Below are 25,538 nucleotides of genomic sequence, written 5' to 3'. Positions count from 1 at the left end.
TGCAGTCCCGCTCCCTCAGCCCGGCTGTGGGACCCCCTCAGCCCCAGCCTGGGGGCCCGGGAGGCTCTGGCACCCCGGCCCGGGCTCTGAACAAACTCGGGTTTGTGCCCAGCTAACGCAGATGCTCGACTCTCCCCTGCGACACGAACACACGAGCAGGCAGGGCTGACATGGCCGCTGCCCTGTCACAGCACAGCCCAGCACCGAGACCTCCAGGCTCTGCTATTTCAAGGTAAAAGTTCTCCAGCTTCAGCCCCGCTATGTCCCTCCCTGCAGGAACAGAGCTGGGAAGTGTGGGGTTCACAGAGCTGCAGCATTAATGTGCTTTTCTTGGGAATTCTCCCAGCCCAGTTAGGTACTCTTGCTCAGAGAAATAACTAGAGAAAGTTAATTGGGGCCTTAATAAGAGGGAGGGAAAAAGTCTCAAAGTCATACAATGAGTACAGAATTTATTTAAACAAGCAAACATGCAAGTGAAACAAGCAAGAAAAGCCACTGTCCTTGGCAGGATTGCAACAAGAACAGTATTCAAAGTCACCATGTTTGAGTAGAACAATTAAATATATCAACAAGAATTTAATTTTCCTTAGGAGAAAACGTCCAGTCTAATAAAGAATCCTAAAGGAGGATTGGCTTCCTCCACTGAGGCAAATTCATGAGGAATTAAGAAGCATTTTACGAAGCAACAGAAGTTCCTGAAATTTTGCCTGCGGTTTACAAGGAGTGATAAATTGGTGTCACTCTTTTTTTTGCAGTTCAGCTGCACACTGTGAGGCCCAAGGCAGGAATTACCTGAGAAAGCTTTACACTCGAATACATAGATCTGCTATAGGCCTATTGCAAACGAGGGTATCCAAATTAAAGCGTCTAATTCCTTAACTTTTGAACTATTTGATATACAAGACTGTTTTTCTAATTGCTTGCTACGGGAAAATAGCAATCCAATAGCAATTCTAATTACTGTGGGAAAAAAATTAATCCTACTTAACAGGTAGAGAGGACCAAAATAAAGTGTTGATGTTTCTAAGGCCACAGAAAGTGTCACCACCAGAGCACAGGTAGGTACCAACACCTCATGCCCTTTGTGCTCAGCCAGTTCATTAGGAGACTGACACAAAAGAAAACTGCTTAAGAGCTGGAGTTCCAGTCCAAGGGTGCATCAGCACTCAGCAAATCAGTCCCTGCCAGGGGAACACAGACATGGCAAGTAGGAAAACAGGCACAAAAGGCAAAGGACTCGCCCCGAGTTACCAGCAGGTCAGTGGTACAGCAGGAGACAGGAGCAGCTCTCCTAAGCATCAGCCAAAGACATTTTTTGGCAGCAACCAAAAATGCAACATTAAAACACTGGGAGCTCTGAAAGGTCTTTGGTCTTACTGTGCAATTAGGAACTAATTTTGTGACCTTCCAGAACTCAAAATGGACATCTTTGGTCAAGAAATACTGGACACCTTCATAGGAAAAGCAGGATGTTTTTCTGCAAGACTTGCTGCAAAGTTCTTGTGGCTTTTGTGATAGGATCAGAGGTGCTGTGAGAGCTGAAACCCAGCACTGTGACAAGCAAGAGAGAGGATTGCCCTGAAGGCCTGCTCCAGGGTCTGCTTTTATTCTGCTCAAATCTACAGGCAAATTAAAAGAAAGAGAAAATTGACAACTCTAGGTCCCAAAAGTACTATGAAGTGGATAAAAGCACTGGGCATGTCTGATTACTTGGGTTTTAATGAATGATTTAGGGACATAGTGCAATTGTAGCACCTTTCACTTTATTCCCTGTGTAAAAAATTATTAATAAAAGAGATCAAAGTTGATGGCTGAGCAATTCTTTAGCCTTAAAAAACTTTCACACCTTCACCCTTCTTTTTTTCCCCTCATCATGGTAGCAATTGAAGTTTTCAAAACCGTTTCACAGTAGTAACCAAAGTAATTACTCAAAGTAATGCCCTTGTCTGATAACGATGTGTCTGGAACTTGACTTAGACTCCTCACTCTTTATCTAATCTCCAAAAGATCTGATGCCTCCAGGAGCCAGCTTGTAGTCATTGTGATAAATCCACAAACAAAATCTCTGAAACAGAAGCTACAGGATCTCCAGGCAGGAGGTCGATTAGAAGTAGTACATTGTAGGAAAACCCACTTGGGAAGGAAGGTTTTAATTTGGGCAGTGGCAACTGTCAAAAAATCGTCGCAACAATTACTTTGTGTGAAGGCAATTACTGGATCGTTACTGTAACACCTCATTTTCCAGTTCTTAATAGGGGTCGTTGAAGGGGTAGTGGGGGTGTCCAGCATCTCTGGCTACTAGCTTTCCATCCACCTGTGAAATAAACAAGACAGACTCAAGTGAGAAAGATAAAATCCACTCTTACTCGCAGTTTCAAGTTCTCCATGATTTAGATTTCTAAAACTTTGTATCCCAAAAATCTCGGAGTACATTTTTGAGCTTAAACAAGAGCTCTTCCCTCTACTCCCAGGTCCTCTTAGCCTTTCTTGAAAGAAAAGACAGACTTCTGTAGCCTAGAGCAAGAGTCTCTCAAGCTGCAGAGACTTGAAGAATTAGACTAAGGATAGTTAAAAGCCTTGTGCCTTGTAGGTGTTACTGAGTAAGTGCTGTAACATGCACACTTCAAACACTTTATTGGAGTTGGAGCCTTTGTCCATGTTTCCATCCTAGAGAACTGCTGGGCTGCCAATTTTAGAGATGGATAAGATGAAACACATTGAGAGGCTTGTTCAGGGTCATATACTGAGGCATTCGTTGATAGTGTCACTGAACTCCTTTTAGGAACGTTTCCACAGAAGGCCAACTTCTCCAGCAGTAAAATGGGAGCACTGAAACCAATATTCACAGATAACCAGAGGCTTGGGCTGGCCCAAAACCAGACACGGCCATGCAGAAGTCTCAGTTCCTACATCCCACCTCGAAGCATTCAGATGGACAACTTGCATTTCTGTTGCACCAAGTCCATTGCAACACCCCAACTTCCGTGTGGCTGAGGTAAAACCTCATCTGTAACTTTTGGGGAAGTCTGGGTGCAGCACTGGCCCAGAGCACACACCTCCCCACACGTCAGGCAAGCACCATCCAGCCAAAACTTAGATGAAACAACTAATGCCTCAATAAAAGTTATATTAGAGAAATCCTTGATTTTTATACATAAAAGCGTGATGGTAGTGATCACTCAAAATGTTATGGGCACAGAGGAAATCACAGGGACTTCCAAACCAAGTACCACTAGCAAGTGTCCCATTAGCTTTGAATATAAAACCTGCATTTCAAAGCGACTTGCTGCAAAGGAATTGCTGCAATGAGCTGTTTAAATGAAAGGAGTCACCTGGGGGCACTGCAGAGCACAGAACGAAGATGTTACGGTGTAACATTGAGTAACGCTCCGATTAAAATAGACCTGCAACGAGACTGTCAGCTGAAGGCAATCCTTACAACAGGACAGAAGTGTCACAGTAACTTCAGGTTTCCTCAAGTTCTCTTGAAAGCCAACAGCTTCCTCACGTTCCTAGAATTCATATTCTGCACTCTCCCCCCCCAGTTCTGTCCCCCTGCATATTTGTCCACACAGAACAGGCAAGAATTCTTGTTCACAGCAGGCCAAGACAGCAGCTGCCAGAAGCAACGTTTCACATCACTGACTCCAGTCTACTCCAGGAATGTGAGAGAAGGGCGGGGGGGATAAAATCAGCAATGAACACACCTGCAGGTCAACAGTAGCTAACTTTTAAAAAGAGATCATGATGTGCTCACTATATTCCTCCTCTCCTGGCCTGCCAGTCATTTAAGTTCCACTTAAGTATATTCCTTGGCCAATTATATGTTTCCAAAAGTTTGGATTTCAGATTGGTGCAAGGTACTTTCCAAACTCTATCCAGATAATGAACAGATAATGCAATGTAATATCCTCCCCTCAGACTCTAAACATACACAACAAGGAAGAGAGGGGCACAATTTTAAGAACTTGTGGCTATAGATCAATGAAATAAAGCCAAGAAGAACTGTCTCATCAATTACAATAGGAGCTCTCTTGTCACTGTCATATCACACTTTGAAATCCAGACACTACGTCAGATTCATAGCAGAGATAGGCATGAAAGGTTAGACAGGAATTTTAATTCACAGTTGATGAAAATTCTTTCCAATAAGCCCAGAAGGGATGGGCAGGAGACAAAAGGTTCCTGAGATCTTAGAGATCTTAGAGCTACAGATCTGTGATTTAACTCCACTCATCTCGCTTCTTCCTGTCTCGTTATCTGACAATATGGCAATATCTTTGAAGCCCAGCTGCATCATCACATTCACCCTTTCTCAAGCTGGATGGGCTGCCACTTTGAACTGTATTTCATCTCTCCTTTGTGAACCCCTGTGATCTGATCAGGTCTCCCAGGTAACAAAAGCACATGAATTATCCCTGGCTCATTCAAGCCAGGCTACATTTAAATGTATTTTGCAGTTTCATTAACAAAAACAACTTTGTTTGCAGCATGAGTAGCAAAACACTTGAAAGAAACATATTGTCAGCAGTAGGTGTGCTTGTCACTACCCCATTCACACGGATCAGCAGCTAAGCTGCTTGTTTGGTATACAGACTCCTGATCCATAAACATGGAGAGAAGTTTGGCTGCAGGGATGTGAGGGTTTATATTTATGCACACGTACAGTTAAAAGGATGGCCTTGAGGCTCATGTAAGTATGACAAACAGTGAAGGCTGTAACAAGTATCTACCCTTGATATGAGACAATCATTCCCACACATTCACAGCTTCTTCTCTAACGTGGGCTGGTCACTGATACACTCTCAAGTATTTGAAAAACCCACAATGATAAATCCTGGAGAAAAGCTTTCACCAAGGAATTCCTACAGTCAGCAGCCACTACTGAAGGATAATTTACAGGCAAAGCACTGAAGAGGCCAGGCTATGCCTGACAGCTCCCAAATTTGCTGAGATTTCCTGTATCTGTACAGTGTACTGTATGGCAGAGAAGGGATAAATCACTTCAGATTCATTATAGCACAACCACAGCAACTTGTTACAGTTGCCATATTCTGGCCAGTAATGCACCAGGGAATGGCAACAGCTTTCTGTTATAAAGTCAGAAGCAGGACAAGAAGAAATGGCAAACACTATAAAGTCAGGAGATAAGGCACTGACTTGGAATTTTGCAGTGAGGGAAAAGGAACAAGTTTAGGTCCTTTAATGTAATAAAGGAAAGACCAAGAGGATTTCAATGCTTACAAGGCAGAGGTTTCTCTAAAAACAAACTGGCTAGCACATGAGGTAAGGGTTCGTGTGACACAGTAAACTGCTGATGCTAAAACATGCTGCAGCTAATGGATTTGGGAAGAAAAATAGAACAGCCTAATCCAAACTCCTTACATTGGAGAAAGGTCATTACAACAGATTCTGAAAAGGGGGACATGCAGCAGAGGGGAGGGGACGAATTCCCTGATGTGACTTCCACCATGGATGTGGAGAAGCAGCAGCACCCCGAGTCTGATCTTAGAGGTTTATGGTACAAAGTAGACAATGACAGCTGGCACAGGAGTATGTCTAGAGGAATGCCATGGAGCTTAGCCTGCTTTGACTTGGGAAGAACAAATCAGCAGAAGTTTGGTGAGATTTGAAGATGGGACTCTGACTTAAAGACCCATGGGAGTCAGTAATGAGAACTCAAGAGAGAGCCAATGTCCAAAACAAGAGGACAAAAGTTCTCAAGAAGCTGCCTTTTCTGTACCCGGCTTTTGAAAAATTCCTTCATCTTAGATACCCTAAGAAGATGCAGTGTTCTTATGAGTAAATAGTTCTGATGGGAACTAAAGAAACAAAACTGTAAAAATCCCAAGTGGTGACCATACACACATAATGAAAAGTATTAGAAAAACAAGAAATTTACCGTAATCATTGGCACAATGTAGCGCCAGTTTTTGTTCAGGCTTCCAATGTGGCTCATCTCCTCTTCTGTGAGGCTGAAGTCAAACACCTGAGAACAAAAGCCAGAGGCTTTACCCAATAACCATAGGTTGCCATCAGTTTGTTTTCTGCTAATAAATATGAAATTGCAATGAAACTTATAACACCAAAGCAAAGCGTTAAAATCTGAGATGTTCACACACCTTCCAGCTCTAAGCTTACACTGGTGGGACTGTTTCTCACAGCAAGTGCTGCCTATTCAATAAATATTCTGTTTCCATGTAGATCTAAACCTTGAGCAACTGCGGAATTTATTGGAAGTTGTTGAGATTTCTAGTAGCACACTACGTGACAGATTTTGGATTAATGGGAGTAACAGTTACATGAACAACTCCTTACTTAAAAACAAGTATGTAACCAGCCAATCTTTATGAAAAAAGATCCAAGGAGGTGATTCAGAAACATCCCTTAAGATTATTTAAAGTCAGGGTTTTCAAATCATTTCGGAAGTCTCTACTTCAGAGCAGAAGTGAACCACACTTACTCCTTCAGCACCGCCAGAATGGCAGTTTGCTGGAGAAGTAGTCACCAGCCCTCACTTGCAGGATAGAGCAGCTATTACTCATAAATAAGAGTCACTGAGCATAGTTAGAAGACTCTCTATTTCAATGAATTGTTGTCTCAAAAAATTTAAGTATAGATTTTTCATTTAGACCTCTACAAAGTACATTCTTTACCTTCTGGTAACAAGACTGTGCATGTGCACATTGCACACACACACCAAGTTGCTTAAAACACATCCTTTGTTTTCAAAAAACATCTTTACCCTCCCGCCCCAGTGTGTGCATACATTGACGAACAAGTATGAACCAAGTGCCTCAGCTTGCTGCTCTGCAAGTTGTAGGACAGTATAGCAATTACTCACATGAAAAGTGCATTTCTGAAACTCCTCTCCTCCATTTCAGCTTACCTGCAGATTCTGCTGAATGCGAGCAGGAGTGACACTCTTGGGAATGACAACCACTTTACGCTGCACTTGCCATCTGCAATAGGAGGTGAGAGACTTTGTGCATACAGTCCATGGACAATAAGTATTTCTTTTGATTGAGTAATAATCTCTGGCAGCAGAGATGCCACTTCTGTGAAATAAAAATCTCCACAGGAGTGACACAGCCCTGTATTGTATTAGGACCTGGTATATCCAAGCTCAAGCAAAACAGTAACAACTGAATCAGAGAGGGGAAAATGTTTATGCCTTGGAACAAGCACCCAGGTTTCAACTGTTTTATGCTAAAAATCCAAGAAACGGTCAGAAAAACATACTTAGGCATTTCAAGCAAGTTCTAACCTGACAACCACTCAAAAACTAAATGAAAGCCCAGATCCCTGAAGTGCCTGTCTAGTGGCTTGAGCACAAAATCTTGAACACATTCAGCTCTCTGGGTAACATGCTACTGCCCAAGACTGTGGTAGTGACACTGATGGATACAAAACCAGTCAAGAAAAATGAGGATAGAAATCCAATTTTAGTTTAGAAGGTGCTGATCACATTCTGGGTATCACTCAGTCACCTTGTTTTCTAATACCCAGTACCTGGTTATATAAAAACAAAACAGCAAATAGTTCTTCAGTGCAAAGGAGGCAAGTATTTTCCTCAGCCCCTCTTCCTGGGAGCCCAACTGAATGCAGCAGCAAGCACTAGAGGTTTCAGGGAAACAGCCAGATGCAAATTCAGTGGGCAGCATTCAGATGTGATACACAGCTGCCTTAACTGTCCTACTGCTATTTCCCAGCAGAAAAGGTACTGTCCCAGACATGGCAACAGTCCATGTGAACTATCTCAGACATGGATCCAGGCCCTGAATGGACCCTTCTGATCTAGCCTACCTGCCCTAAGGCAGGACCAACTCTACCAGTTTGTAAAACAAGCACCAAGTGGGGTTTGCTTTTGACACTCCCTGTGATTTTAACCCCTCCCTGACACACTTTAAGTGGATTCCTTCTAGCTTGTATGTTTTGCTTGACTGAAGGCTGGGTCCCAAACACCACCTCTCTCACAATTATTCTGTACCTGAGGATGATCTGTGCAGGTGACTTGCTGTATTTTTCAGCAATTTTTTTGACCCCAGGTTCCTCTAGCAGCACAGGCTCATCCGGGTGTTTCCACATGCGATCCGGAGAGCCAAGGGGACTGTAGGCAGTGACCACCAGTCCTCGTTTCTGGCAGTGAGCAATCAGCTCGTTCTGAGCTAGGTAAGGATGGCATTCCACCTATTAAAATGACCCACAATGAGTGGCTACAGAACAGATATCAACATACAATGAAACAAACAGGAAGTCAAGCACAAAAGAACAAAACATATCACAGGAGTTCATTCCAGATTCCAGAAAACCTTATGAGGATAAGGTTTAAGTTAACCTTAGTAACTCAAGTCACTATCAGGAGAAAGAAGTGTCTGGTAGGCTAAGCTTATGGGAAACAAAGAACAGATCACCTGAGCTCAGTGCTGGACTTTCCCTTGGTACTAAACAGATCATCCAAGAAGCAAGCAATTTCTAAGCAGTAGGGATTCAAGTTACTCCCTCACAATCTTTCCTTTTTACAGACTAAGTTGTTTCTCACATGGAAGATGAACTCTTCCACAGACCTGTTCTAAGCAGGTATAATTACCCACAGAACACAGATGTAGGCCTCTTTTCCAATCTGCCTGGAAAGACAGCCTCTGTGTGCCTGCTCCTGCAGAGCTGGCTATATTCTTCCCTGCAAATAAGAAGCTGCACCTCTTGTGCTAAACACATGACATTGGTTTGCAAATTCTTCACTCTTAAGGACAAACAGGAAAGGTATTTGTCTCCTTTATCCACCTTACCTGGAGCACAGCTGGCTTCACAGTAGCCACACTTAGAACATCATCAATCTGACGACTGTTGAAGTTTGACAGCCCAATGGCTTTCACAAGACCTTTTTCCACTAGTTTCTCCATAGCCTTCCAGGTTTCCTTATAATCAATGTAGTCATAACGCATCGTGTTATCAGGATTCTTTGGGAAGAGGTTGTCCCCTCGTCTACAGCATCAAAGGTGAAGTGTAAGTACATGCACCAAATTATTTTAGTTCTTCACTCAAAGAAACCTTCCTCACAGTAGTCTTAAAAGTTTCTACATAGTCTGAAGGACAGATACAAACTGAATGAATCTGTTCAATTCCATTACATGACTTAGCCTATAAGCAGTTATTACACAAGACAGTTGTTCCTACATAAAGTTGTTACACGGCACTTTGAAGTACTCACCTACAGCAGTGACTACACAGAACTGATAAACCACTGCAGACACAGCAGCAGGTCTTTGCACACTTTGATCCCCATAAAACAGCTGATTTAGGGAGCAGCAACTCAGAGGGCAGCTTGGAGTTGCTACCAAAGGGATCTGGGTTTAAGGGCTATCTAGAAGTAACAGTATTTAAAGAATACTGGCCTTCCCGCTCCCTCTGAATTCAGTAGCTGTGTCACTACTCAATACAAGCACAGAGTCTCCCAGAAGTCTTAACATGTACATGTTCTTTATAGGTTGGTTGTGTTTTCTTCCAATTAGTCATACCAACACACAAAAAAAAAAAAAAAAAAAAAAAAAAGCCCACCCAAAACAGACACAAAGTACCCAGCTGTGCCAGGTGACACTCCTACAGCCAAAGGGGTGAGAACCTATGCCTGGTCTCTGTGCAGTCCATGCTTGGAGAGGTACCAGCAATCCCCCTGGCAGAGCCCTGCTCCATAATCATCACAGGACTCTGCTAACTCAGCAATGTGACTCTTGAAGTGCTCTAGCTAAGCAGTGAATGGTGTGAGAAATGGCAGTACCTGGGGACAAGGGGAGATGGTTCTTCATGTCACTGGTAAATCTAGAACCAAAAGTAACTCTGAAAGCCTTATGAGCTCTCAAGTCAGAAGAGCAGCTTCATATGTCAAGAGTACTGTATTAAGTGAGAGTAATTTTCAAAACCTAAAGGCACTGTGATTTTCATCGGGAAGTCTGTTTTAATTGTTCTGTAAATAACATTCCTTAGCTTATCCTCCCAATGCAACAGACATTATAAATAACCACACATTAAAACAGTTACGTAGAAATAACGGAAAACTGCAGAGTGTGCCATTCCCAATGAGAAAAGAAATTAAACTGCTTTATTAGACGGTCAGTTTTGTCAACAGAGTCACAATATGATATAAATTTAAATAGTAGTACTATCTAAACATCCAAACGTACATTATTATTTGTCTTATGTGTTATTATCAAAGCCATGTTTGATGGGTTGGTTTTTTTCAAGCAAATGAAAAGCAAACCTATTGCACAACAGAGGGAATTTTTACCAGCTCTTCCTCCAGACCAGTTCTAGTTAAAAAAACTTCCTCATTCTGTTATGCTGAGGAATATATTTATATTTTGAGCATCTTTCATCTTATCATTAGTGTACGACATCTGTAAAATTCAGTTCATATGACAAGAAGGAGAAAAAACATTCTCAGATTTGCAGAGCAGAGGCCCCTTAAACTGAAAGGGCTTGAGTGAAGACTCCATGCAAACCTTTGGCAAGGAGATTTATTCCTCCTGCCTTTTTGTTGATTGTAGTTGGGTGGGGAAACAACTACTTCCACATCTACAAGGAAATAGAGTATGGAACTGTGCTTATCATGGGATTGTAGGATAAGTATGTTTAACACTTAGCTGGAAAGCTTTCTTATCTCTTACTTCCTCAAATCATGGAATTACTGCAATTTGTGTCATAAGAAATCAATTCCCTTCCACCTCATACAGATACCACCATGATACTGCATGTGTTTGTCCACTCCAGTACAGTTAATAACCAATAGTGAAAAGCATTGTCTTTATGAAGCACTTAATTCCCATTTCACAGATCAGTACCACTAAGGCAAAAGCAGTTCTGGTATTTTTTCAAGGTTACCAGGTAGGCCAATGGCAGAACCAAGAATAACTGCTACACTTCCCCAGTGCCTAGATGAAGACACTAGACTGTTTTAACCTTTAAATACCAAAAAACACCTTGCAGGCAGCATAAACAGGAAGAAACTCACAGCTCAGAAAGAACATCCTCAGGATATAACATGAGCCACTTATGTAAAACTGGTGTTTCTGCATTCTGTGCCCTTTGCATCTAGAACTTACTCAAAGGCATGAGGCCAGTGCATGAGGTACAGGTCCAGGTAATCCAGTTTCATATCTCCAAGTGTTTTCCTCAGTGCTGGCTCTACATCTTCAGGGTGGTGCTTGGTATTCCAGAGCTTTGATGTTACAAACAGGTCCTCCCTTTTAATAACCTTCAAGAAAGGAAGGAGAGCATAATATACTGGAGCAAGTTCAGAAAGAGAATTGCAACAATTCCCCAATTAGTTTTAAAACAAAGAGAACAAATGAAGTTTTGTGGTTTGTTATGGTTTTTTTTTAATGGAACCTACAAATTAAATCTTTCAAAAATACATTGGAAGGAGAAGTGCCAGAGAAATACACACAGTGGCAAGTTTTAAAGTATATAAAATACTTTAGCAATTAGAAGTTTTGAAAAATAACAAAATTCCTTTCCACATACTCACTCTTCCAAACCTTCCAATTCAAGGGTTAAAGCCATTACTAAGTATGATGTGGCCAAAAGAAAGATTACTCAGCTTATTCATATGTAAATTTTCAAATTTCCATTTAACAATTCACATATTCCAGGCTCAACCAGCTAACTTACTTTACTCATCACATGCTATAAACCAAGATTGCTTCTTGTAAAAAAAGCGTGGGAAAATAATCAGGAGATTCCCCAAACCTCTGCATTGGAGCTTCTGGCTGTGGAAGGAACACACTAAGAACTGAGAGCTCTGTACCCTGTGTTGGAATGGCAAGAACCAGAAATAAAAAATGGAGAACTGGTTATCTAGGAAGTATAAAATACAAAAGGGAGATCACACAGGGCAAAATGAAGCTCAGAATTCCATCAGAAAGGATGCTTCTCACTGTCTCATGTCTGACAAAACTTCACTCAAGTCTATTTTGAAGAATTTGGAATGATTAATTCCTTAGTTTGTCTCTTCCAACCACTCAATTATTTCTGTGTTTCACACAAGGATGTTGTGTTTAAAAGGAAGATATTTAAAAATTCTTTTTAAAATAATTTTGATTCAAATTCTAGTTCTAAGTTAGCTAGCTAATATGAACTGAACAAAATGCTTCCCATTGTTACCACACCTAATAGGGAGGAATCCCTGGGGCAAGCTGAAAACAGCCTCTCTTAAGCACATAACAAAGAGATTTCCCTAAAGCCAAGGCAAGCACAGCAGGAAAGCAAGAACATGAAAGCTTCCTTTCCATGGGCTGTGAGGCTGTACAGATTATCCTTTTGGCCCCTTCAGGGAATAGATTTAAGATTCTACCTCAGCTCATACATAGGAATGCCTGCCACATTACATTATACTTAGACCTCAAACTCTCAGGTGCAGACTCTGGAGTCACATTTATGAGCCTTTCACGTGCACTGTTTAACAAAAAATTAAAATTCACTACATTTAGTCACGTTTATGAGCCTTCCACGTGCACTGTTTAAAAAAAAAAAATTAAAATTCACTACATTTACTCACTCATATTTTAGCTATAACAAAAAACCTACAGTTGATATTTTATCAATAATGGAAAAACTAAATTTGCTGTGGCTATACCCATTGCATACCAGACAGGAAGGTCAGGGTAACTTTTCATATAAATCGTGACAAATATTTTACATTATAACTACTGATTCTAGGAACCCCAAAGTATCCAAATTGGGATACTTTGTTGGGGGAAAAGGAGCAGGAAAAGGAAAAAACCACCACCACCACAGGCATTTTCTGTAGCTTCCATCCAAACATCCCTGACAATGTTTTGTCCCCATGACAGCCAGGAGGGTTCTAAGAGGAGAGAAAGGTCTCTTTCATGCCTTCTCCTGATAAATAGCGAACAGCTGGGGTAGACCAGCAGGAAAAGCCACAACTTTCTGTGGCAGGTAACTGTGTTACCTTCACAGGGGACAGCTGTAAGTTTTGGCACAGCACACAGTGAGCAGGGCAGTTCCTGAGCTTTTACCTTGCTGGGCCCAACGCACTCCTGGAAGGCCTCCCCGATCTCGGCTTCGTTGCTGTAGGCGGCCGCGCAGTCGATGTGGCGATAGCCCACGCTGAGGGCGTGTTTCACTGCCTCCTTCACCTGCAACCACAAACACACTGCCCATGCAGCCACTGAAAAGGGATGTGCCACTGGGGAAAAGTTAAAAAACGCTACTTGACTTGGTGAGGAACACCCCCCAAAAAACCACAGACCTGTATAAGGTTATGAGATGCAAACACGAGGATCTGGAGTCTCTGGCATGGTCCTTAATGGGGAAGAGCAAACTGCTGGCAGACACTCCAAGAGGAACAGGAAAATGGATCGTGCACACAGGGCCAGCATGCAAGAATGAACTAGGTAGAACAAATCCCTACTCTCCACTACAGTTGTTACACTTTTCTTAAATATAAAATGACCTATAAGAAGCAGTTTTCAACAAGTCACGGCTTAGGAAGACGTTTTCTGGCCAAAGTGACAAATCAACATCAGTCAAACCTGGAATATATTTCCTCTTGCCCAGTAAAGAAAGAGCCTGGCTTCTAACTCCAGAATCACCACAGTTTGTGTTTGGTTCAGCCACTCACACTTAATTACCAAGACAATGCTGTTTTATGGAACACTTTTCTTTCTTGTCTCATAATTGCACAACAGCAAAAGTCATGCTGCTGGGATACCCCTGATGATGCTCACAACTTTACATTCTGCTTTCAACATTGCTGACAATGAAGGTGCTGCCAACAGCAACAAAACTCTTGCTCCATATTGTCACGCAAAAGCCAGAATGGTTTTTGGAAACCAAGGCACTTTACTTCAAATCTGTATCTGCTTTTGAAAGCTCTAATGCAGCACAAGCACCAAATGTGGTCTTCACATGTGGGCCTCAGATATGAAACAAGTCTAGAAACCAGAAGGAAACACAGAATGGCATCTTTGTGAGGACTCCTAAGGAGCTTTTTTCAAAAGACTTTCTATAAATGATTGTGCAAGAATGAAGAATTACTACAGTTGCCAGTGTAATCATCCTCTCCCATTAGGCTGATGACCATTTAGTAAAATCTATTTAATTTAACTTCCAGTGGACAGTTAGCACACATTCTCTCTTACATCTGTCCTTCTGAAGTACTACAGAAAGAATAATACACCCCATCTGTACAGGGATTTCTATACACTGCACCTCACTTATCTCTCAAGACTGTGGGAGACTGTAAATTACTCTGTGTATAAGGCTTGATGCAATAGGGCCATAAATGTTAAGTGAGATCACACCTCTCTTGTCATGAGATTAAAAAATATGTTCACAACAGCTAGAGGGCTACTTTGATCAACAACTTAATCAAAGTAGCTGTGAATTTGAAAATGTTGTTACTTTGATTAAAAACGTAAAGTACCAGCATTTTCAAATTTAAAGCTGACAAAATTAGTAATACCAAGCAAAGGCATTTACAGTCCTGCTTTCAGATGCTACAAAAAGGCAATGGAGAATCAAATGTGAGATCTTTCTCCTACTGGTGGATTTGATTTGTTTTTCTTGTCAAGAAGTGCAGTAAAAGCAGACACAGGATATTCTGACTACATTCTTTGGCATTTCGAGACGAAAACTGGAGTGTAGCACAGTTTCCCTTAGCCAGGATGACAAAGCACTTCTATTACAGCAGTGAACCCTTCCTTTCTCTAGCAGGATGGTACTTACAGTCCTTGTTTCACCTGACAAAGACATTTCTCGGGTCACTACAAAATCAAGGGCAGAGTAATTCTGAAATCACTTGAGACATAGTAAGGGCTTTTAAGACTCGGTATATATCCTCCAAAAAGGTGAGATTTGTGGAGACGGACAGAAAAACAGTAATGTTCTGTGTCTGGAACCCCCTATTTCCTGTATCAGATTAATACTCTTTTTAAGCAAACAGACACAAAGTTTACCATAAATGAAAGTAGGCACCACTCACAGAAAAACAGAGATAAAGCACTCCAAACATGTCTCTGCAAAGATATCAACAAGAGGCTGTATTTTTTGTCAGCATGTTTTGAGAAATTTCTGGCACTGAAGAACTGGGACTGATAATTTAAACAAGGTTTGTAGATGACAAAAATAATCTGTATTTGGGTAAGCAATTCCAGCCTACTAAAACATTTCAATGTGAACTGAGAGCTCCTGTTCCACACAAAAGGCAAACAATCAAGAGGAAACATGCAAAAAAAAAAGCACTTTTGGAGGGGAAAAATAATAACATATAGATGTAAGTTTTAAAAAAGTACTTTTTTTAACAAGAAGTTCTGTATTTTTGAGATTAACTTCAGACAGGTATATACATTTCATGGTAGGGGATAGAGAAAAAAAACACAACAGAAGCAGTTGAAGATTCATATGCCTACTGGTATTTGTTGTTGTGAAGTAAAAATAACCAAAGGATCCTTCAAACTTTCCATATATTCTTTAGTTTAGCCTGTCAATACTGCTATGAAAGGAGCAATTAGTGAGTTTACTTTGCATTAGGCAAATTGAGTCACACAGCTCAAGTGTGACTCACCAATCCATCCCCACAGAACTAAAAAGTTAGGTCTTACTAAAAGTACGTCTGAATGGATCTTTAGACATCTTCCAGGCTACCCTCAAGGCCCTCAGCTGGGCAGAGTAAATCCAGACCACTCCTACACACATTTGTCATAGCCCTTCTTGTGACAGGCAGTCTATTCCAATGCTTTGAAATCTTTCTGCTCAAAGTCTTTTAGGTGACTCACAAAGATGGCCCTGGTGCCACATCCCATTCCTCCCAGAGACGAAATTCACAGCTTGCCCTTTGTGAGGGCTTTTCCCACATTTGCAAAGTGCACAGCTCCTCTCACATCTCTACTGACCACATAACTGCAGGTGCTCCCCCCTCTAATCACAACTCACCTTTCCCAAACCTTGCATCACTGTTGTTGCTGTCTCATCAGCTGTGTCATGCCTTTCTTCGAATGGCTGGCCCCAAAACACACAGGTTTTGCAGTTGAAGCCTCATTCTCCTTCACTTTATAGCAAAGTCCAAGGAACTACATCCCATTTAAACATCCCAGTAAGGGACTTGGCCTTGCCACCCTCTTTTGAAGATGGATGAACACAGTATCAGTGGCAGATTCAGAAAAAAATCTCTAAGTCCCCATTAATTACAATATCCATTGCTACATTTCCAATTCTCCAATTTGCCTCTCACAAGGTTAAAAAACTAACAAGCCATCTTTATACTTCCAGGCAACACACAGTTCAAGTGACCCGGAGCCTCTTGTGCACAGCCCCAAGCCATTATGAAGAGATTTCCACTCTTAACAGTTCAATATTACTGGGAAAGAAAAGGCTCTGACCAGCCACCCCTGCTTCCTGTAAAGTTGACACATTTTAGCAGTTCTTTTGCTGAGAGGAAGTAGGAAAAAACCAAATAATCAGTGCACGTGATGTTCAGATGCACTATGGCCAGAACCCAAGTGTTGCTATATCACAGTTTCTAAATATTGCACTAAAATTGGCTGAAAAGGAACTCATGCCACAAGATAAATAATGGCAATTTAAAAGGCGGTGTTCCCTAAAATAAAGGGGTTTGCTTCTTATCCTTCAAATGTTGAATATAAGTCCCTTCCTTAACAGGAGTGATTTTTTTTTTGTGCCTGTCACCAGGATTCTCTGTATTGCCTAACAAACTTCAAGAACTAAACATTCTCCCCCGAAGCTGTCACAAGACACCCTGTCTGACTGGTTTCCTGAGGTGCACTTCTCGTCAGCTTTTCCAAGGTTTCACACAGAAATACAAGCCCTGTGTCTCCCTGTCCCACAGAACCAGCCTCTGCCACTCAGGTTAGGCTGCTCATCAGGTGGGGATCAATCCTCCAGGTTGAAAGCATGGCTCACTTGAGAGAAGAGAACAAAGCATTAAAGGATTACAGCTAATCCAGCTGCAATATCAAAAAGCCACTGTACTGATATTCTTGATACTCCTGTCTGAATGGATTTCTCTTTGAACTGATTCATGCTGCCAGTTCATAAACTTCTGTACTGTGCTCCCTTCCATTTAACAGTCCTCCATTATATTCCTATGGAAACATGCAAAACAAATTTCTCTTCTAGCATTTGATCATGTAAAACACAAAACATCCTATTATTTTAGATGGTGCCAATCCTATAAAATCCTTTCAACATGGAATTAGATTCAATTATTTTCCCCCTATTAATATCTAGGAAACTGGGACTGCAATGACACCTTTGTACTGGACTGCTAAGATCTGTCTACAAGGTCAAGGCTTGTTTACAGTCAGGAACAGTAACAGCAGTAATAAAGAAATTACTCAAGCCTGGCAAGGGAAAGAATTACAACCTGCAAAATATGTACCCAAAATAATTTAAAAGCCATTCATTTCACACTTGCTTCTAATGCAGCCCTTGAACAAAAGAGCTGTTAATAAATAGCCTCTACTTGAGAAACAGCTAAACCAAATTTAATCAATGCTAATTCTTCTGCTTCTCTGGGTTTTTGGCCCCTAGTCTTTAACTCATAATAGCAGTTATTATCACTGAACTACATCATGTCTTTTTAAGGGTAAATCATCTGGACACTGCCAAATTGCTGCTATGCCCCTGAATTTTCAAAAGTGGTAAGCAGAAATTCATCTATTCCACAGGAATAGCAGCAACTTCTGTAACCCTGGCCCTTTCCACTGCACTTCCTAGATTTTGCCTTCAATATGTTTTACAAGGAAGTCTTTGAAGAAAGCAGATATTCCAAAGAAGTGACTCCCAATGACTTCCAAGGAAACCCAGAGAAGATAACTGGATCCTGTGTGTGGTTCAGCTGCCAGCAGCACTGCTGATTATGGCAAAATCCAACTGAATTAGGTTTAAATTATGCACAAACAGGATCGGTCCTGGTTCCTTTCTAAGGCCACACATTTCTCAGAACAATTAGTTCACAGAATAAACAACACATTCATATTTTGTTTGTTTAGTTCCAGACATTTGCTTTAGACAAAGCATATTTAACTGTTTTGAGTGCACAGAAACTCATCCATTAAGTTTGTGCATGTTAACAAGCTTAATTCAGCTGTCATTTGATGTTTTAAGTGGCAAAGCTGCACATTCATCCTTTTCCTCATTTAAGAGGTTGACTGAGCTCTCACACCAACTCAGCTTCCACATTAGTACAACTTCTATTCCCAACAGATCCACTGTCCTGACAGTTGTTTGGACAGGAAAACCAACAGTAAAATGGCTCTGAATAGATTTAATTTTCTTAGCTTGTTTCCCACCTTTTCCTCTAGCTGGCATGAGAGAATTGCATGTCTTGAGAAGAGTTTTAACTTTCCCTCTCAGTCATGAGAACAATGTCATCCAAGATACTCCAAAAAATATCATAAAGCTCACACAGGAGTAGCAGTGAGACATCCATTTACTGCACAGACATGCAGTGATGTGCATAACCCAGAGAAGCTGTGGATGTCCATCCCTGGAAATGTTCGAGGCCAGGGTGGATTGACCTCTGAGCAGCCTGGTCCAGTGGAAGGGTCTCCCTGCCCACAGCAGGGAACTGGAACTAGATGGTCTTTAAGGTCTCTTCCAACCCAAACCATTCTGTGATTCCACAACTCTACAAATGCCAGTTAGGAATTCCACCAAGCAGTGGACATTACCTTTCCCAGTAAGTACATACATTTTTTGGGGAAGAGATTGTATCTTTTAACTAAATCAAAGACATACTAAAAGACAGACAAAAGGGAGAAACATTACAATAGCAGGCACACCATGGAGCACACAAACATTCCCACAGACTGTAGTAACAACAGAATAGTTTCCAAGTGTGGTGTTTGCCAATTTCCTGCATTCAGAAGCAGAGTGAATGTCTAATGATACATGAGTCTTCTTATTCTGAAAGCAGGCTGACCCAAGCAAGTTCTTTGTTTTCCTGCTAACCATTGGCTGGCTGCTGGAACAGGACTTATTACAAGAACAACTTGAGTTTCTGCCTCCCAAAATAATGCTTTCTGCCGAGTCATCAGCCTAAGCCAGAGGGGTGTCTGGTCAGACCGGCAGCCTGAGGACCTGCCAGTGGAAGAGTGCAGCACCATGTTATAGAAACACCATTCACTGGTTTTCTTCTGGGTTTATGTCCCAGAGCTCCACTGCCCAAGGCCAGGGCTAACAAGTCTGAAGGGATGTTCCTTTTTGGAAAGAACTGCTGTCTTTGTGCCTTAGGCTTAGTCAGGCAAATACACACATACATGCATTCAACTTCAATGGACTCAAGACTAGAACAGCTCAAGCAAAGGATCCAGGCCTCAGATCTGGGGCCTCCAAAAAAGTGCACAAACACACACATTAGTTGAGAGCACAATATCCTACTGTTCCCTGCTTACTTGGCCACGGTCACTCTTCCAAGTTCCCAGTCCCACGAGAGGCATCTTCTGCCCAGTGTGGAGTGTAACAAAGTCGCATGTTGCAGGCATGTTTGCCTAAAGAATAAAAAGAACAAAGTTTTGCAGCAATTCTTTAAGTTGCAACAATTTACCTTTTCTGCTCACAATAGCAAAGTTTTTTCATCAACAAAGGAAGGGCTTACAGCATGTCCCAACATCCTCACAGTCTATGTTTCTGCTCAAACAATTAAAAAGAAACTGCATTCAGGATAAGCTCCAAAGCTGGCTAGCTGATTTCAGTTACTTCCCAAGCTCTGCTGCATCCAAAATCTTGAATATTATTTGTTTAAAAACAAAAAGCAACAAAAATAACCGAGAGTGGAAGAATGCAATGTTAGTTACATCTGACTATGTAGGAGGAATGGATGTTTTCAGAGTTCAGCATCCACATAGCATACTATCCCAAAATAGGTCTGCCTTCTCAGTATTGTCATTTTACTCACATAATTAGGTCCCAGCTGATGGATGTGTTGACACAGAGTTTACGCTTTCAATTTCTTGCTTAGCTTCTCAAGCCATACTTTTGTAGATTTAACAGCAGACACCAGATAGCATACTTGTTTTTCAGAGAGACATACAAGAGCAGTTGGAGTGATCCTGACCTGAAGGCCATTGTACACCAAGGAGCTGGGGATCCCTGTAACAGTTAACCTGAGTAGGTCCAGGCTCATCTTGTGCTGCACTTCATGCCCAGCCTGGTGCTGTGGGATGCACAAGCTGTAGGATAAGCTCAGCAGCAATCTGTAATAGGAGTCTGCAGGTAGCTCACACTTTGTACCTGCAATTATGCTACCTATGTGTCCTTGCCTTTATCTAAAAATGCAGGAAGTTCTCCTGCAAGCATCCTTTCTGTGTGACAGCAGAAGTGATGAATAAAGGTCTTTTCTTGCAAAAGAATCCCCAGCAGATTCTGAGGGTAACCCCTGCTATAGGCAGGGTCTGCACACTGTGCTGTGTGAGATCTGCTCAATGCTGCACAAGTTGGGGCTTCCAGCACCTGAAGGGACACACACAATCTGGTCTTTCTTTAAAGGGTTAGCTCTAAAAAACATCACTTGAGATGAGACCTTAGAGTCTGAGTGCCTTTCTTGTCTGGATTGTAATGGGCCAGCACCTCCTGGTACAAGACAATCATTACACTGAACTAGTAGCCCTGGATTTGCACTGAGCTAAGTCCAGCTATTGGTGCTGAAGACAATCACTGGTGAACCAAACTGCAGGAATCTGTTTTATTGGGGTAGGAGGTCAGAGAAGACAGGGTGATGGTGCCAACAGTATTTTCTTCTACTCTGAGCTTGTACAGCCATTTTGTAGCCAGCTACATGCAAGTGGGTACTGTTTACCTGAATTTAGTTGCCTAAATAAAGACATCTTCTTGCATCAAGCAACACAATTAAAAATGTAAGGTTTTTTAATTCACTTTGGCCTATAATACAAATAAATACCAACTGTATACTTTACACAACCATGTTATGCAATCATCTTAAAGGTAAGAGTTCAGCTCAGAAGACAAGGTACACATTTAATCAATAACTAGCATCAGCACATTTTTAAGAACCATGTTGCTTCATGTAGCATTGGACATTAACACTGCAGAGAGATTTGAACTATAGCCTCTGGAAGAATGGAACACATCAGAATAGCAGACACTGGAAAAAAATACATTAATACTTTCCACTCAGATTCTTCCCTAAAATAGGGGATTTAAGAGAATCACAGTTATGATGCTAGCCATAATTATACAATTCATTAAAAAGTTGAAAGCCTCTTCTTAGAAGGGCAGAATAAAAACAAACCTAAAAGCAAACTACTTCTAGACAAGTAAGTTATGGTTACAGCTTAGCATCACAAACCTACTACCACATTCACATAAAGGGATTAAAGCTCAGAGTAATTCAAGGACAGTGTAAGACTGGGATGTTGTATCAACAACCACAGTAATGCAAATGTTCATCAACTCACAGCTACAGCTCATTTTTAACCTAAAGCAACGAGTCTTCCATCAGTAAAGCAACCATAGCTAGGCATGCCGTTAATATGTATAGATATACAAATAGATACATATTAGTAATACTTAAGTCGCTATTCCTGAGCAACTTCTGCCGCACAGATCGGGGTTAAGCCCTCTACGTTTTGGCTCTCCCAGAGGGGCCGGGCGCGCCCACCTGCCCCTTATCGGGGCGGCGCAGGGCGGGCCCGCCCGGCGCGGGGGGCGGCGGAGGGCTGATAAGGTGGCCCCGCAGCCCCCACAGCGTTCCCGCACTCACCGCCGCTACCGAGCGCCGCTCCTGCCGCCGCTACTCAGGCTGGGCTCCCGCTGCTGCTCCGGCTGCTGCCCGGCCCTTCCGCTTCCGCCGGGAACGGGCCGCGGGCCGGGGCAGCGCGGGTGCCCGGGCGGGTTCAAATGTGAAAGTCCATCAGTGGGGCTTTAGCGGGGCTGAGCTGCCCTCGCGGCTCTGCCCCCGGTGGGGCTCCCCGTAACTCATCGGGCCCCCGGCACCGACCCACTCCTGTTTCTCATCGGGTTTGTCCCGCTGATCTTCCGTGCCCTCCCGGCCCGGTTCCCGTCGGGAAGCTCAGGCAGCCCAGCCTCGCCGCTCCCGCCGATAAATTTGTCCCGGAGTGATAAATGCTGCACCACACGAGGGGAAGCGACAAAAGACGACCCTGGCCCATAAATTCAACAAGAAGCGTCTGCATCTCCCCGACTGCTGTTTATCACGGCCTTTTGAAGCCGTTTCTACTTGTAGGAAGACCGAATATCCCCAGTTTTATTTGCAGAACTAAATAACAGGAATCCAGGGAAAGTGAAAGACCGATTGCACTCGTTCTGCTTCAGCTTTTGCGCTCTAAGGTCCATAGAGAAGTTGCACTTTCCGAGAATGCTGGGGCTCCTCTCCTTGCAGATGGCCAGGAATTCATTTCCTTGTTTGCTCGGGACCGCAGTGAGATTAAAGCAGGCTGGTTCAGCTGCGTGCTTGCACTGCTGGGCAGGGACAGCCCTGCTACTGCTGTCAAAGCCTTCCGCTGGAGCAGACTTTGGCCTGCAATCGAGAACCAACTGTGCACCCAATCTTAAACACAACTGAAAACAGATAATTTTTGATGCTTTGACTTTTACTCCAGGATTCCATCTTTAGAAGCACTTTATAAACATTCAGAACTTAGATTAGATCAGAAATAAGGCAATTGATGCCTCTGGTGGGGCTTTGAAGAGCCTGTTACTTATTTCCAGAAAGATAAATCTGCTGCGAATTCTGTCTTTGCTGTTCTGACTTGAACCGCTTAAAGGCACAAAGGTCAATTAATCTCTTGGGCATGCAAGTGACCAGATTTTTCTATTGCACAGCCTGTTTTGACAAAATAAAGGAAAGTGGAAGAAAAGTGCAAGGATAAGAGAACAATTATAAATAACAGGAAGCAGGAAATGAAAGAATAAAGGGGGAGGGATCACTGCTGAGTTTGATTTATTTTTATGAGGACCTTGGCAACCACATCCATTTGAAAATCCACAATCTTCAAGCGAAAGAAGATCGTTGAATTATGTAAATCTCACATATGAAAAATTTAACAAACCTCAGCCTCCACTAATGTAATAGGGGAGTAACAGAGAAAAGGTCAGGAAGCTTAAACATTTTGTCATCAAAAGGCAGTGGTTATCTAAACATACTGTAATGGCCTGCTAATTGAAAAAAAAAATGCAGAGAAGAGGTAATTTTGACCTTGAAATAGGTAAAAAACTTGATTCAAACAAGGAAAGCTAATATGTGCATTGTATATTTAAAGACATGCAGTTGTTTTCATTAAAATGATTGTGCACCAGCTGCTTGTGCATAAATGCCCCATGGAACTTGTCAGTTGCTGACTTGTCAGCTGACTTTCTGCAAATATTAAATTAAATTGTCCCCACATGGCCAGGACTCGACTCTGACTGTGCCTCTGGTAGTACCATGTGTACGTAGGAGGTTTGGAATATTTAGGATTCAGTGGGCTTTTGGCACATGCAGTGATGAACTCCACAGGGAATGTGTGGGGGTGTCCCAACACGCTGGTTTTTGAGGGCATGCAGGGACTACTTCTACTGTGTGCTCCAGGGACATACCCAGTGTTGCCAAATCCATTACTATTCCAACGAAGTTTATCTTATTCTGGAAATCTTTGATACTCTTACACAAAACCATTCTCAAATGCATGGAAACCCAAATGTGTGGTAATGTTCTGAAACAGGTCCAGTTTTTTTGTCTTTCTTTTTACACACAGCAGGGCATTTGTTTTTCACATCAGGGGCCCATTCCCAACCAAGATACCTGGGAGATACTGTGATCAAAATGATGGATGTGAAAGCTAGTTTGTCTCCCAGTTTGGGTAGTTTCACTGCTCTGGCACTGCAGGGCCTGCCAGCTCCTCTTTGTTGATAGATGAAGTACTTATTGTGTCCCTGTCTGAGTGGATGGGTGCACAGAGGCCTGCACTGGGCTCTGATGCTCCATGCTAATCAGGTACAAGCTGATCCTGTCTGGCAGCTATTTCAGCAGAACACAACAGCACAGTTACACTGCTCTGGGGAGAGAACTCCATCCTTCCAGCACCTGTGGGGGTAGACATGGCCTCTCTTTCCTGGAAAACATAATTGTTTTAATCTAAGTAGCATCCTACATCTAAAGGTTGAGAAAGGCACCCAGGTGCTCACTGAACAAGGAGTGGCCCTGACAATTTATTATTCCAATACCTCCAGAAACTGACATCTGGAAAGGCAAGCTCAGAAATTAATCAAAATGAACAGACATATGAATGGAAAGGCAATGCTTACGGCACAAACCTGGAACAACCTGCAGACCATAGTGGGTATATTGTGCATCTGAAAGTAAGAGAAATGAGCACAACAAGCATTAAAGGAGTCAGAAACCATGAGAAAGTCATTACTGCTTTGTCCATTGGTAATCATGCTGGAACTGCAGTGGGACTACATTGTTCTGGAGGTTTTGATTAGGACTGCCTGACCTTTCAGGGGTTAATCTGTTCACAGGTTGATTGGCCTGAGGTGATGGGGAGGTACATACATGTCTCAATATACAGCCCTCAATTCTCAGGAGAATGCTGATGTTAAGAGAGCAAACTTCTTCCTGTAAAAGATTAAGCGTGCTATAGCAATAGAAGTAGATAAATTGCTTGCATGAAAGTGAGTGCAGATTTTTTCCTGAGTCCATATATGCATGTTATTTGCTTTCATTATTTAACAATTAATTTCATCTAGTCCCAAAATGAGTCATCTCTGGATGAACCACCACATGGGTATGGTCACCGAGCAACACTACACAGTGATCTTGATTATAAACATTTAAAGTTTGTTAATCCTTTGTGGTTTTCTACTCATTACAATTTATAATCAAGTTTTAACAGGTATAAGAAACACAACTGTAAACTGCAAACCAGATGAGTAAAAATCAGTTGGTGAGCACATTTATCACTTTTGACAGAAGCAAGCATTTTTGTCCTTGATACGGCTTAATGGCTTTTAGTATTCATTATTTAATAAAGCTTTCACATTTAAATTCAAAATTTGGCCCTTAAAAAGTACCGCACTGCTTCTTCACTCTTGGATTCAAAGACAGTGCCTATGGCAGAATCACTGAGGTTAAACGTCCCTCAGAGCAGCTTCACTACTGAATGATGCAGCTCCCTGAAGTAACCGTATCTTCCAAGGGTTTCCATCTACCACGAGTATCAGGGAGAGGGGGCAGTGGGTAGTGCAGAGAGAGAGGATGGAGATTTGACACCGCACCTCTGTAACACTGCGAACACACATCTCTGCTCGTGAGAGGTTTCGTTTTACTTCTGTCTATGGCCAACACTTAACTCACATGAATGACATGCCAGTCATCCCTTACTCTCTCTCAAAGTCCTGCGTACCCTCTGAGGCCTTCAAATAATTATAACTAGGTCAATTAAGGCACTAAAAATGCCATTGCTTCTTGCAGCAAGCCCATCAATCGTTTATAACCGCGGCATTGGATATTTCCACGGCACTTCCCGGGACTCTCTCCA

The 25,538-nt window shown here is 42.2% G+C and overlaps 1 protein-coding gene across 1 annotated transcript; it reads right to left on the bottom strand.

The window, feature by feature from the left end:
• Positions 1–434: 434 nt before the first annotated feature.
• On the bottom strand, positions 435–25,428 carry AKR1A1 (aldo-keto reductase family 1 member A1). Its single transcript, XM_041483563.1, has 9 exons — positions 21,761–25,428; positions 19,434–19,529; positions 13,035–13,154; positions 11,100–11,251; positions 8,790–8,985; positions 7,991–8,190; positions 6,890–6,962; positions 5,903–5,989; positions 435–2,314 (listed from the first exon to the last, which is right to left on the bottom strand). The coding sequence occupies exons 2-9, from the start codon at positions 19,521–19,523 to the stop codon at positions 2,249–2,251; spliced, it is 984 nt and encodes a 327-aa protein (XP_041339497.1). The 5' UTR covers positions 19,524–19,529; positions 21,761–25,428; the 3' UTR covers positions 435–2,248.
• Between the last annotated feature and the right edge of the window lie 110 nt (positions 25,429–25,538).

The sequence above is a fragment of the Pyrgilauda ruficollis genome, unplaced genomic scaffold, assembly GCF_017590135.1.
Source record: "Pyrgilauda ruficollis isolate IOZ18807 unplaced genomic scaffold, ASM1759013v1 scaffold6, whole genome shotgun sequence".
In the NCBI taxonomy this organism is placed as follows: Eukaryota; Metazoa; Chordata; class Aves; order Passeriformes; family Passeridae; genus Pyrgilauda; species Pyrgilauda ruficollis.
This window is presented reverse-complemented; position numbering and strand designations above follow the sequence as displayed.